At 48.7% G+C, this 14,431-nt stretch overlaps 1 protein-coding gene across 1 annotated transcript in view; it reads left to right on the forward strand.

Moving 5' to 3' along the window:
- The window catches only part of LOC122384414 (heparan-alpha-glucosaminide N-acetyltransferase-like), a 49,754-nt gene that overhangs the window by 7,755 nt on the left and 27,568 nt on the right, over window positions 1-14,431 (forward strand). Inside the window, exons 5-7 of the mRNA XM_043371800.1 lie at window positions 203-363; window positions 700-824; window positions 5,055-5,238. Coding sequence (XP_043227735.1) covers window positions 203-363; window positions 700-824; window positions 5,055-5,238 — 470 coding nt within the window. The remainder of the gene's footprint in view (window positions 1-202; window positions 364-699; window positions 825-5,054; window positions 5,239-14,431) is intronic.

The raw sequence follows: 14,431 nt of genomic DNA on the forward strand, positions 1-14,431 counted from the left end.
CGTATGCCTGGGCGTGGTCTGACTACCCCGCCTGTGCTTAGGGGGTACCTGGGCCCGGTCTGACTGTACCCCCCCCCCCCGGTGCTCTGGGGGGGTACCTGGGCCCGGTCTGACTCTACCCCTCCCCCTCCCCCCTTGCTCAGGGGGGTACCTGGGCCCGGTCTGACTATACCCCCCCCCCCCCCCCCCCGCCTGTGCTCAGGGGGTACCTGGGCCCGGGCGGTCTGGCAGATGGCGGTCGGTTCGCCAACTGCACGGGCGGCGCGGCCGGCTACATCGACCGCCGGCTCTTTGGCTCGCACATGTACCACAGACCGACGGCGCACCGCGTCTACGACACTCAGCTGGCCTACGACCCCGAGGGTGAGAGTGCACGACGCTGGCGCTGCCCACCGCCCACCGCGCGCTCACTAGTGTGCCTGTGTGCGCCGGCTGGCGCGTGTGACTGCACTGTTGCGGCTGTGTGTTGTGTCGGGCTGTGGACGGCCAGTGACGGGCGGCTGACGGCTCTGTGGACTGACTGTGTGTTGTGTCGGGCTGTGGACGGCCAGTGACGGGCGGCTGACGGCTCTGTGGACTGACTGTGTGTTGTGTCGGGCTGTGGACGGCCAGTGACGGGCGGCTGACGGCTCTGTGGACTGACTGTGTGTTGTGTCGGGCTGTGGACGGCCAGTGACGGGCGGCTGACGGCGCCGGCAGGTCTGCTCGGCACGCTCACCTCCTGCGTTGCCGTGTTCCTGGGCTCGGTAGCCGGCCGCCTGATGGCCACGTGCAGCGGCGCCCCCGAGCGGCTGGCGCGACTCGCCGGCTGGGCGCTGCTGCTGGTGAGTCCGAGTCGGCGCCCACGGCGCCCCCCGCCCAGACGGCCCCGGCACCGCGCCTAATCAGACATAAGCAGGGATCCCAGTGGATCTGGAAGAAAACTGCAGGTTAGAATCTATGATTCCACCGGATCTGGCATGACAAACTTCATCTGAATCTATGATCTCATTGGATCTGACGATGAACCAAGAACATGGATCTATTATCTGAGTGGATTCCACCATGCACAGTATTTGAAAGCAGGTTTCAAGTGTTTCTGTCCATAAGTGCCACAAAACTATACATTTGACGTGCAGTCACATAAAATCAATAAAACAGAACGTCTGTGAGTTGCAACAAGTAATTTTCGGGATTTCTGTTGACAAAAAAATAAGTGAGGAATTTAGGGTGGCACTTATTCTGGGGGTAAAAATAATATTTTGGATTTTTAACGGGACACCCCCGCATTGCATTCCACTTGACATAAAAACAAGATGTACAAAACATTTTGGAAATATATAAAAAAATAGAGGTCGCTCAACGAGGTCAAAGTTTCATTTTTCCTCGTAAAAATCAAGTTTCCAAATTTAAGCTTGCGACTAAATCGAAGTTGAAAAACAACGTTTTTGTGCTTCAAGATTCTCAAATGTTGCTGACAGACATACCAAATGCCACGTTTTTACTCTCTTTCAACTGATGTGTCCACAGGTGGAAGGCGAAAAGGCCGATTTTTTCATTATTTTCACTACATGTAAACTGTGTCATACATTACTGTAGCGTAACGTAGATATACGTGGTGTAGCTGCACAATGGGATGTAAGCGGTGTGAGACAGCTTCCACCGCGGAACCAGTCAGCCAGAAAACCGAGCAGCCGGTGACGTCCACTTTAGACAAAGACAAGACCGTCCTCCTCGCGCATACTGTGCGCAAACGTGTAGTAGTCACGTGACTTTCATTCACGTAGCGGGAACGGAAGCTATAGGCGATACAAGGACGGGATCTGGGGAGGCAGCCGGCACAGAAAAATAGCACAATTGTAGTTTTGGAAGAATATCGGTTGCGGTAAGAGGAATTACCTATACAAAACATACGTCCTAGGAGCAAACATGTGTTATTCCTCCATACTTTGCGCTACATTTCCTTTCTCCAATGATGGCCAGCACTTAGCAAATAATAGCACATTTCTAAATTGGTAATATATGTGTATAGTCGGTCAAATATGTATCTTTCCCGGCCGCCAAGTGGCGCTACGGTCTGGATTCGATAGTTGGCTGAGCCCACACCCCAGCTGCCCTGGCGGCTCTGGCGGCCCTGTGACGTCACGCGCGGGGGGCGGAGCTACACAGCGGCCGGCTGGAGAGTGACCGCAGACCAGCACTGGACGGCCTCGCCGCCGGGTGCTCCGGCGGGTCTGGCCGGGAGAGGCGAGCAAGCGGATGCGTTAGGAATCTAACGAATGTGAGGGCAGCGCGATGGTCTAATGATGGCTGTGCTTTCATGCGCCGTGTAAATTATAGACTGAGTGCTATGAGCTATCAAAGGATTATCTGGTGTTTCAACAGGGGTCGCTGACCTAAAAATTAAGATGGTTGCTCTTGATACGATTGAATGCTTGGTGATATGATGATTAGCGCAAGAGAAATATTTAATCGAATTATGACCGGTTATTTTTTGATAAAGCAAAAACTTTTTTCATTTTTTTTTTGGCATTAACGGGAAAGCGTTAAGCCATATCTACTGAAAATCTTAACCTGCGCCGGGCCGGGGGGGGGGGCGATTTGCGCCCCCCCCCCCAGGTTTTTCGCAGATAGCCGAAAAAACGGCGGCGTGCAGCGCCACCAAATTTTGCATACCTGTTTTTCCATCTATTGCGCATACTGTGTGCGAATTTTGACCTTATATGACTTAAGGTCAGGTCAACAGTTCGGTTTGAGTGACCTAACGTCACAAAAAGTTTGAACTTGCACCAAAGCTACAACTGTTGACCGATCGATATGAAACTTTCAGGAGTTAGTAAGGGTGACAATATCCACAAAATGTATGTCTCGGATTTTTTTATCTATGACCTGAGGTCAGGTCAATCTCACAACCTCCCCATTATAAGTCAATGGGATAAATTTCAACTTCATCTGAATGCCACCCGATCCACACAATATATTCAGGATCATGGTGTTGCAGGTCCCTGGTGGTCATTCCACCGAAAGATGTCACGGGTGACCTTTGGAAGGTGTCGCTAGGTCATCCGAGGTCACCTGAGGTCACCAGCGGGGGTTTTCTGCAATAACTTTTGAGTGAATAGAAATAGAGACTCCGTTCGACGTTTATCATGTTTGTCTGATCAATGCGGATCGAATGATATGCAACATGACCTATTTCAGTCAGGTCATGACCTTGACCTTAGGTCAAATTTTCAACTTGACCTTTCGAGGTCACATGATATAGCTTTCGATGCGCTTTGACAAGCTAAGAACGATGACGTTCGAATCGATCCTTTATCTTGTCTGGATCAAAAGCTATTTAAGAAAAAGTATCAGAAGTAAAAACGTTTTTTATCGCTCTTTCGAACGCCGCCTACCGCTTGTCTCTACGACGCTCAGGAGTCGAGTTAGACGGGGGGGGGCGTAAAACCGCCCCCTCCTAAAACAACCTCCTAAACCAACCCTCCTAAAGATTTCTGCAACCGTTCTACCCTCATCACTCAACTGAATAATTCTCCCCTTTTCAAAAACGGTGCAGTGATACGGCATCTCAAACCTAGAGCGACTACACTCAAGTTCAAGCTAACGGTCTCCACTCTCCAATTCAGATACCTATCGAAACCTTTCCGCGACCCGGTGCTGTGGCTCAATCAGTGGGCCAGCTGGCCGCAGACCATACCCGCAGGGCATGAACCTTTGACCATATTAGGTCAACACGCCGTGGCCCCAGCCCGCTCGCCAGGTCCGCGCTCATTGGCCGACGCGGCAACCGCACAACCTGTCCCCTCCCCTCCGTAGTACTCGCAGCGGCCGGCGGATTCAGCCAAGTTACCGACCTGCCCAGCGTGGGGAGGGCCAGCCGGGAAAGATACATATTTGACCGACTATACAGTAGCAACTGCGGGTCCCTGTACCAAAAAATCAATTCGATATCTTTGTTCGGGACCGAAATATTTCAAAAAATCCGTTTGTAAATCTTTCTGGCCCACCTTGTATATGATCGGTATGAGTTATTATGGTTATATTTGTGTAATATATGTATGGTATATTATAATGATGTAATATAATATAATATTGTTTACTATAATATATGATCTTATATTAATCTTATAATACAATATGATATGATATACATAATATGATACATCTATATTATGTGTGGGGTGACATTTCTTTATTTGTGCGTTTGTTTTGTGTGTTATTTGTTTGGGCGTTTGTGTCGGCCGGGTGCCGCTGGATGTCGGCCGGGTGCCGGTGGGTGTCGGCCGGGTGCCGGTGGGTGTCGGCCGGGTGCCGGTGGGTGTAGTCGGCCGGGTGCCGGTGGGTGTCGGCCGGGTGCCGGTGCGTGTAGGCGGCGCTCGGCTGCCGGTGGGTGTCGGCCGGGTGCCGGTGGGTGTCGGCCGGGTGCCGGTGGGTGTAGTCGGCCGGGTGCCGGTGGGTGTAGTCGGCCGGGTGCCGGTGGGTGTAGTCGGCCGGGTGCCGGTGGGTGTACATAGTCGGCGCTCGGCTGCCGGTGGGTGTACATAGTCGGCGCTCGGCTGCCGGTGGGTGTACATAGTCGGCGCTCGGCTGCCGGTGGGTGTCGGCCGGGTGCCGGTGGGTGTACATAGTCGGCGCTCGGCTGCCGGTGGGTGTCGGCCGGGTGCCGGTGGGTGTAGTCGGCCGGGTGCCGGTGGGTGTACATAGTCGGCGCTCGGCTGCCGGTGGGTGTAGTCGGCCGGGTGCCGGTGGGTGTAGTCGGCCGGGTGCCGGTGGGTGTACATAGTCGGCGCTCGGCTGCCGGTGGGTGTCGGCCGGGTGCCGGTGGGTGTACTGTACATAGTCGGCGCTCGGCTGCCGGTGGGTGTCGGCCGGGTGCCGGTGGGTGTAGTCGGCCGGGTGCCGGTGGGTGTAGTCGGCGCTCGGCTGCCGGTGGGTGTCGGCCGGGTGCCGGTGGGTGTCGGCCGGGTGCCGGTGGGTGTCGGTGGGTGTCGGCCGGGTGCCGCTGGGTGTCGGCCGGGTGCCGGTGGGTGTAGTCGGCGCTCGGCTGCCGGTGACGCCTCCTCTGCGCGCAGTGCGGCGCCGGCGGCGCTCTCTGCCGCTTCTCGCAGGAGGGCGGCCCCATCCCGGTCAACAAGAACCTGTGGTCGCTGTCGTTTGTGCTGGCGCTGTCGGGCCTGGCGTCGGCGCTGCTGGCCGCCCTGCACCTGCTGGTGGACGTGTTGGCTGTCTGGCGAGGCCGGCCCTTTCACTACGCCGGTGAGCGCGCCGGGCCGGGGACCAGCCTCAGGCAGCTAATTCAGGACCATCTCTAAATAGCACTTGTTCAGCTGCTAAATGCGGCATTATATACATTATCCCTCGTCCTGGCAGGGCATTTTCCATAGCACGGCCTGGCAGGGGGGGAGGGGGGGTCGATGCGACCTCCCCTTGCGATTGGCTCCTATGGCACCTAGAAACACCAAATTTGGTAGGTAGGTGGGCCTCCTGGAGTTCTCACCGCTGTGCAAATTTTGTTGCTCTAGGTCATTATTTAGGGGGTTTTTGGGGGGTATGAATGTAAAAATTTCGCCAAAAACAGGTCAAAAGTTCTTCGCTTATAACTTTTTATCTAATGAAGATAGAGCAAAACGAAAAGCACCAGTGAACTCAGCACGTAAAGGCGCGTCAAATGATATACTTGTTTGCTTGCTTAATTCGTTTATGATGTAAGATAAAAACACCAAAACCACCCAACGTTTCGTGTTATTCACTTTTTCATTCACTTTTTCACTTTTTCACTTTATTCACTGCTTGCTTGCTTAAGTGTACTTAAAAGTTAGCACATCTTAACCCTATTCCGGGCGGGGGCCTTTAGGCCCCCCCCCCCCCATTCAGGTTTTTCTTGTGCCATTGCCAAACGCCGCAAGACTGAAAGTTCATACTCGGTGACTTTTTCTAAACATTTATTGCGCACATTTTGACAAAAAAAAAGTTGCCGGGTCAGGTCAGGTCAGGTCACCAGAGGCGGTTTGTTGACCCCCGCCTCAGAAAAGTTTGCAATCACGCCAGAGCTAGAGTTTTTGACTGATCAATTTCTTCTCTTCAGGTTTTAGTAAGGGTACCAGTATGTACAATTTGTATATCTCAGAATTTTTATATATGTGACCTGAGGTCAGGCCAGACTCGTGACCTTTGCATTGCAAGCCTATGGGGAAAATATTGAAACGCCTCCTGCTTCGTGTATCAAAACCACCCAATTCTTTCGGTATTATGGAAGATTATCTCATCGGTGATGATCCTGGTGCCGATTATTGACAGGGGCACCGGGAAAGGTCATCTGAGGTCATGTGACGTCATAAATCATTTTCTGTCAATAAATCACGACATGATGGTGCTTAAGACTTGTAAGTGGTACCAAACTGCTCGCCTGGTCAAGGAGCGTCGTTTGGTATGCAGCATGACCATACCCCATGCTGCTATACCCCATGCTCATTGGTGAATGACCTGACCTTGACCTCAGGTCAAACTTCAAATTGACCTGTGAAGGTCACCGCATACTTATTTCGCATCGCCTCGACGAGAGCAACAAAAAATGTGTTAATTTTATGTCTATATTATTAATTAGTTTAAAGGTTATAAAGTAACTAATTCTGAAACATTTTATCGTTGATGACCTCTGGTGACCTCGATATTGACTTGACCCGAAAATGTTTTGTATAAAAGTTGTAGATCTTTAAACGACCTATCAAACGCTGTTTGCCGTTTGTCGGTCCGATATGTAGTTTTTGAGATCTGAAGGAGGGCCGAAAAGGCCCCCCCCCCCCCCCGCCCAGAATCGAACCGTTCAGAGCCCGCCCGGAATAGGGTTAAGTATAACTTAAGTTTTAAGAATGGTCGAAATGCTTAATGTTGCATATCATTCGACTCGGCTCTTCAAGCGGAACAGAATGATACGATTTTGAAAGCTGTATCTTTATTATGTGACAAGTTCAGGGTTGGCAAATTTATGCCAGCAGCCGGTTTAAACCGGTTTAATCCATGGATTAAACCGGCTGGCATAAACTAATTTAAGCCACCCCGGTTTAAACCAGTGTGCACCAACATAATAAATGCCACTTACGTTAACTTGTCGTAACATCACTTGGGTTAAACTGCTTCTTCTCTTCCCATTTTCTGTACACACCTTTCAATTATACATGCTAACTTGTAATGTTTTTTTCCTGGGGGTTAACTTTATGTCATTCATTACTAGAGGTACAGGTTTACGCGATAACTGTATGTTTTGATTTATGTTATGTTACGGGTGCATTGGTTTGGGTGATTGACTTGTATTTTTAGATGTATTATTTGGATAGATTTGGGTAGCCGTTTTTAATTAAACTGTAAGGGTTGGTGATAGGTGCGGGGTGTTCAAGTGTTTTGTTGGTTAGGCCCTTTTTTAACTTAACCCTACCCCTACCCTACCCTACCCTACCCTACCATACCCTACCCTACCCTACCCTAAACTACCCTACCCTACCCCTACACTACCTACCCTACCCTACCCTAACCTACACTACCCTACCCTACCCTACCCTACAATCCCCTACCCTACCCTACCCTACCCTACCTTACAATCCCCTACCCTACCCTACCCTACCCTACCCTACCCTACCCTACCCCTACACTACCCTACACTACCCCTACACTACCCTACCCTACCCCTACACTACCCTACTCTACCCTACCCTACCCTACGCTACCCTACGCTACCCTACAATCCCCTACCCTACCCTACAATCCCCTACCCTACCCTACCCTACCCTAACCTTACACTACCCTACCCTACCCTACCCTACCCCACCCCTACACTACCCTACCCTACCCTACTCTACCCTACTCTACCCTACCCTACCCTACCCTACCCTACCCTACCCTACAATCCCCTACCCTACAATCCCCTACCCTACAATCCCCTACCCTACCCTACCCTACCCTACCCCTACCCCTACCCTACCCTACCCTACCCTACTCTACCCTACCCTATGTAGAGTTCGGAGTGTTCGACGTAGGTATCAAAATTTCATTTTACAGAGCACCGAATTTATTGTCTTGTGAAAGTTTAACTCATACAAAACAAGCATGAATTAAAGTATATAACATAAGACAATCTTGCTTGAATTTACTTGAATTGTGCCCGTCTAAAAACAATATCAAAACTAGAACACATAGCCGGAAACTACATCTTTTGAAATAACATTTTTCCTTTCAAATTATTTAACAGACGGAGCACGAGAAATTTAGGTCGTAAAAAGGCGCAACCTGATTCCGTGCTGAAACTAATGCAGCACCGCCTCTTTACCCCCTCCCCCGTTTCAGCACGTGCTCGCGCCGTCTTCTGGTAAGAGGAGCACAAGCTTGCTGATCGGCCTTCTAAGAATGGAGGTGCTCGTCCTCACTTCTGCGACACGAACATTGCCCTTTGCGTCAGGATACACGTTGATCACTCTTCCCATTTTCCATTCGTTGCGAGACGAGTCTGCGTCTACCAGGAGAACCATGTCATTTTCACGCAAATTTCTCTGAGGCTGGATCCACTTTTGTCGTACTTGAAGTGAACTGACGTATTCCTTCTTCCAACGGCGCCAGAATTCCGTCGCAAGGTACTGAACTAGTTTCCATCGCTTTCTTGAAAACGAGTCGGCTTCTGAGAAGATACCGGGTGGCAATGGCTGTGCCGAACGGTAGATGAGCAGATGGTTAGGTGTGAGCGCTTCCAAGTCCCTTGGGTCATCTGAGACAGGTGTGAGCGGGCGTCCGTTCAAAATCGCCTCTACCTCACACATGAAGGTGGATAAGCACTCATCCTCTAAAGTCTTTTGCTGCAGCAGAAAGTTCAATATTTTCCTCGTTTCGCGAATCAGGCGTTCCCATGTTCCTCCGTGGTGCGAGGCGCCCGGTGCGTTAAAAATCCATTTTACCTCTTTCTGCAGAAGTTCGTCTTCTATTTGCTGCTGATTCCAGTTGCGGATCTCTTCCTTCAGCTCCCGGCGGGCTCCCACGAAATTTGTGCCGTTGTCACATCTGATTATCCTTACTGCCCCTCGTCTGGCCATGAAACGACGCAACGCGTTTATGAAGGAATGAGTCGTCAAGGAGTGTACAACTTCCAGATGTACAGCGCGGATTTTTTGGCACACAAATATGACACCAAACCGTTTCACTGTGGCTCTACCTCTTTTGACATAAAAAGGTCCGAATAAGTCGACTCCAGTGACCGCGAATGGCGTCAAGTCCGGGGTGACGCGGTCTTGCGGGAGATCAGCCATTTTCTGTGTTAAAGGACGGCCGTGTAGTCTGCGACAGAATACGCAACGTGACAGCACGCGGCGCACCGCAGCCATTCCGCGAATAATCCAGAACCGTTCCCTAATCACTGACAAGACATGGAGACGTCCACTGTGGCCGATCTTGCGATGTGTGTCTGAGATAATCAAATCAGTCACATGAGACCTTGCTGGCAGAATCGCTGGGTGTGATGCTTCTGAGGCGTAAGCATGACTTAGTCGACCACCGACCCGTAGCACACCGCTCTCACAGACTGGATCTAGCCGGTAGATGTTACTCTTCTTGGTTATTTTCTTGTGCTCTGGAGAATGAAGAACGGCCAACTCTTCTGAAAAGGATCCTGCTTGAACGTACTTGACAATGCACATTTCAGCACTTTGAAGTTCTTCGACAGACAAGTCACTCGCTATGCCTCCATTGGTGACGTTTCTGCTCTCTGGCTTCTCTTCCTTCTTGATACGATCACGCAAGACTTGTTTCAATCGCATATAGTAAGCTACAGCTCTTTTAAGGCGGTACCAGTTGGAATAATGTTGCAGTAGCTTGTCAGTTGGCTGTGTTTCGGTGGACGTCGCTGACACCAGTTTTGGCATTTTTACTTCAGGGTCACCATCCATCACTGTTTCAAGTTCTTTGAATGGCTGCTCTGGCCACTTATCTTCAGGAAGCGTCAGGAACTCTGGCCCACGAACCCACATCGACTCATTCAAAAACTTTTCCACCGTTGTGCTTCGTGAGGCTTCATCAGCAGGATTCACCTTTGAAGTAACGTATTTCCACTGGTTCTCGTCGCTGTGTTCAAGAATGTAACCAATGCGATTTGCTACATAAATATGAAATCTACTTGTTTTGTTCTTGATATAACGAAGAACAGTTGTACTATCGGTCCAGAAAACTGTCGAGTCGACAACTGTTTGGAGTTCTTCTTTCACAACTAAGTCAAGGCGCACTGCTAAAGTCGCAGCAGTGAGCTCCATTCGAGGAATGGTGACACTTTTCAGCGGCGCCACGCGCGCCTTTCCAATGAGAAAAGAGCAGTGGATTTTCCCGTTATCATCCACTTGTCGGAGGTATGATACCGCGCCGTAACCAGCTTGGCTAGCATCTGCGAAGTGATGTATTTGTGTGGATAAGACACGACCAAAATCTCCTGGTTTCATGCACCGCTCTACACTGAAGAGTTCCAGCTGGCAAAGGGAGGAGTGCCACCGAAGCCATTTTTGTTGCAGAGGCATGGGAATAATGTCATCCCAGCCAAGATTCAATGTACATAGTTCTTGAAGGATCAATTTTGGCACCATCAAAACGGGAGCAGCGATTCCCAATGGGTCAAAAAATGAGCTTGTTGCCGAAAGAATCCCACGTCTTGTGAGTGGTTTTGACTGGATTTTCACCTTGAATCTGAACCTATCTTGCTGAAAGTCCCATAGAACGCCGAGTGCACGCTCCGCCGTTGTGTCACACCCCAGCTCGGCTCCTTTCATATTCTCCGTTTTGTCATGGTCTGGTAACGATTCTGTCACTTCTCGATGATTGCTAACGAACTTGGTGAGATTAAATCCCCCCATGGCGCACATTTGCTTGAGTTCGCGGACCAGTGTCACTGCCTTATTTATGCTTTCCACCGACTTCAGACAGTCATCAATATAAAAAGAATATTGTATAGTCTTCGCCGCATCCGGACTGAACGTGTGATTGTCTTGTGCACATTTTTGTAGTGCGAAGTTGGCACAACCCGGAGACGATACACTGCCAAAAATGTGTTTTTTCATGACAAAGTCCTCCAATTCCCTTGTTGTATCACCCTCTGGCCACCATAGGAATCTGTAGAAATTGACGTCGGTTGATGGTACTTGTACCTGATAAAACATTTCTTGAATATCCGCCATAAATGCGACCCGTTCCTTCCTGAACCTGATGAGAACACCGATCAAAGTATTTGACAAATTTGGACCCTGTAGAAGCTGATCATTCAAGGATGTTCCGCCGTACCTTGCCGAACCGTCAAAAACCACTCTTGTTTTCTCGGGCTTAGCCGGGTGCTGAACCGAATGATGGGGAATATACCACATTTTGCCTTCTTCTGGAGGATATGCCATTGACGCTGGCTCGGCGTGACCCTTTTCTAATAGCCCGTTCATGTATTGAGTGTAACGAATGTGGAGGGCTGGGTCTCTTTCCAGTCTCTTTTTGAGACCTATGGCTCGTCTCTCTGCTAGGGCTCTGTTATTTGGAAGCCGAACGCTTTCAGCCTTAAACGGAAGGGCTATTTCATAACTACCGTTCTTCAATTGCACACTCCCTTCTACCTTGGCCTTCCAAAGTTTATCTTCTTGTGACATGTTTTCATACCCCGTCATCGTAGCAGTCTTATCTGTGAAATCATTGTTGAATATTGTGATCATCATTTCTTGTAACTTTTCTGTTTCCAATCGTACTGTGTTCACTTTAACGTCTGCTGCATTGTAACTGACTTCGGACATTACCTTGGGGCCAACCACCGTCCAGCCCAAGCAAGTTTTCAAGGCGTAAGGGCCACCGTTTTGGCTGTGGATTACCTCCCATGGCTCCATTGCTTTCGGGCAGTCGCATCCTATTAATATTCCAATTTTATCCGCCTTTACTTCTGGGATTTCAATTTCTAGATAAGACCACTGTTTCTTCAAACTTGTTCTTGCTACATCTTGGTCTCCAACTGGAATGGTTGGTATCGTATATACTGGTGGTAACGGAAGAGAGTTGTTACCGTTGACATCAGCTACATGTAACCCCGTTACCAGTCGACTTTTAACCGGGCTAGCTGTATGTTCTACTGTGGTAATAGTGAGCAGCGTCTCTTCTCCAGTTTGACCCAACTGACTTCGTAACTCTTCCGTTATGAATGTACTTTGACTGCCGTTATCCAAAAATGCATATGTCTTGACAGGGGCTTTGCCTGAGACGCTTAATTGTACCGGCAAGACTGGTAGAACTGTGCCTGAAGTGACTGCCTTGGTCCCACCACATAATTTGTTTTGTGGAGTACTTGAATTTGGATCGGTACTGACACTGTCATGGTGAGGCGGAAGGGAAGGTCTGGTGACGGGTTTGAATTCCACGTGCAGTAGAGATGGATGCCTTTTGTCACAATGACGACATTGCATTCGCCTTCTACAATGTTTCGATACATGATTTGGACGAAGACAAGCAAAACAAAGTCGTTTCTCCTTTATTTTCTCGATCCTTGCAGATATATCCATCTGAAGTAGAACAGGACATGATTCAATTGTATGACATTCGTCACATGCGTAGCATCGCACGTCTGAATTTGTGGTTGCAGTGTAAAATGTTGATTTGAACGATTTTCCGTGGCTTGATTTTGCATCCATCATTTCTTTCACTCCAAACACTGGGTCGCTGCATATACACACTTGCCGCTCCACAAATTCAACTATATCTCCAAAATCTGACTTCATATTTTGTTGCGAACTTTCAAACACTAGCTGACGCCATTTTTCTTGCAACTGATATGGTAACTTGCCAACGATTTTCTGAAGATTCCTAGGATGATTTACCTCGCTGAGAGCGCCCAGAGATTCCATTGCATTTTTACAGCTTCGAATTAGAATTGAAAAATCTTCCAAACAGTCAACATCCAATGATTTCATCTGCGGCCAAGAGAGAATTTTATCAACATAAGCAGAAGAAATGCGATGCTCGTCGCCATACTTGCGATCCAGTGCCGCCCTGGCATCCTTGTAGCCTCTGTCTGGCTGTAAGTGCATATATCCTTTCACGATTTCATGTGGTTTTCCTGTTACGCTTTGAAGCAAGAAATAAAGTCTTTCGGCGTCGTTCTCAGTTTGGGTTTCGATACGGCTTATAAATGAACGGATAAACATAGGGTATTCCATGGGATCACCCTTAAATTTCGTTATTTCGGTCTTCGGTAGGGAACTTCTTCGTTGTTGTCGTAACATAGTTTCTGCCATGTCGTACATTTGCGCACCGCACGTCTTGCTGTGACCAACATCAGAGTGAACAAATTGTGAAGATGTGCCAGGAACCTGAATTTGATGTAAATGAGTTGTTTCATCAGTATTTTCCATTATATCACTCGCAGCGAAATATTTTTCACGGGCATGAATGGCTGCTAATTCTTCTTCAATGTTTAATTGCTCTTGTCGTAATTTTAGACGTAACTCTTCCTCGAGTAGACGCCGTTTTTCTTCAAGAATGCTCGATCGTGCTTCTAGCTCCGCCCTTTTCGCCGTGTCGACGGCTCGCTGAATTTTAATGAAACTTGATGACGAAGACGTTGAAATTTGTGACGCACTATCTTCAGGTTCAATGTCCATTTGTGAAGTCTTGTGTGATGAGATGAGTCTTTTAATGAGGTCGTCTTTCGTTCCTGTTGTTTTTAGTCCCCTTTCTTGCAATAAAATTTTCAACACCTTCTTGGTCTTCGTGTTGTATGCTTCCATCTTCAATTCTCTTATGAAATTTAAGTTACTTTATCTTAAAATCGTCTTATACGACCATATAACTACTAATCTACATTACTTTACTTGTATTGTTTTTAGACTTATGTAGAGTTCGGAGTGTTCGACGTAGGTATCAAAATTTCATTTTACAGAGCACCGAATTTATTGTCTTGTGAAAGTTTAACTCATACAAAACAAGCATGAATTAAAGTATATAACATAAGACAATCTTGCTTGAATTTACTTGAATTGTGCCCGTCTAAAAACAATATCAAAACTAGAACACATAGCCGGAAACTACATCTTTTGAAATAACATTTTTCCTTTCAAATTATTTAACAGACGGAGCACGAGAAATTTAGGTCGTAAAAAGGCGCAACCTGATTCCGTGCTGAAACTAATGCAGCACCGCCTCTTTACCCTACCCTACCATACCCTACACTACCAAGTTTCAGCTAAATCGGCCCAGAAACGGCTGAGATATTGCAAGAACAAATTAATTGTATTTACTGGCGAATCCCCTTGGCGAGCGGTGCCTTGTGTCGGCCTTCGTTGTCAAAGGTCAACGACCTCCCGGCTCTGATGCTTTTCACTCAGTTTTTTAAGCAAACAACTGAGCCTAAAGCACGTGCCTTCTGCTCGGCGCCGGTCGCGGCCCCACCACGTGCACACTGCTGAAC

The sequence above is a fragment of the Amphibalanus amphitrite genome, unplaced genomic scaffold (assembly GCF_019059575.1).
Source record: "Amphibalanus amphitrite isolate SeventyFive unplaced genomic scaffold, NRLGWU_Aamphi_draft 000189F_arrow, whole genome shotgun sequence".
NCBI lineage: Eukaryota > Metazoa > Arthropoda > Thecostraca > Balanomorpha > Balanidae > Amphibalanus > Amphibalanus amphitrite.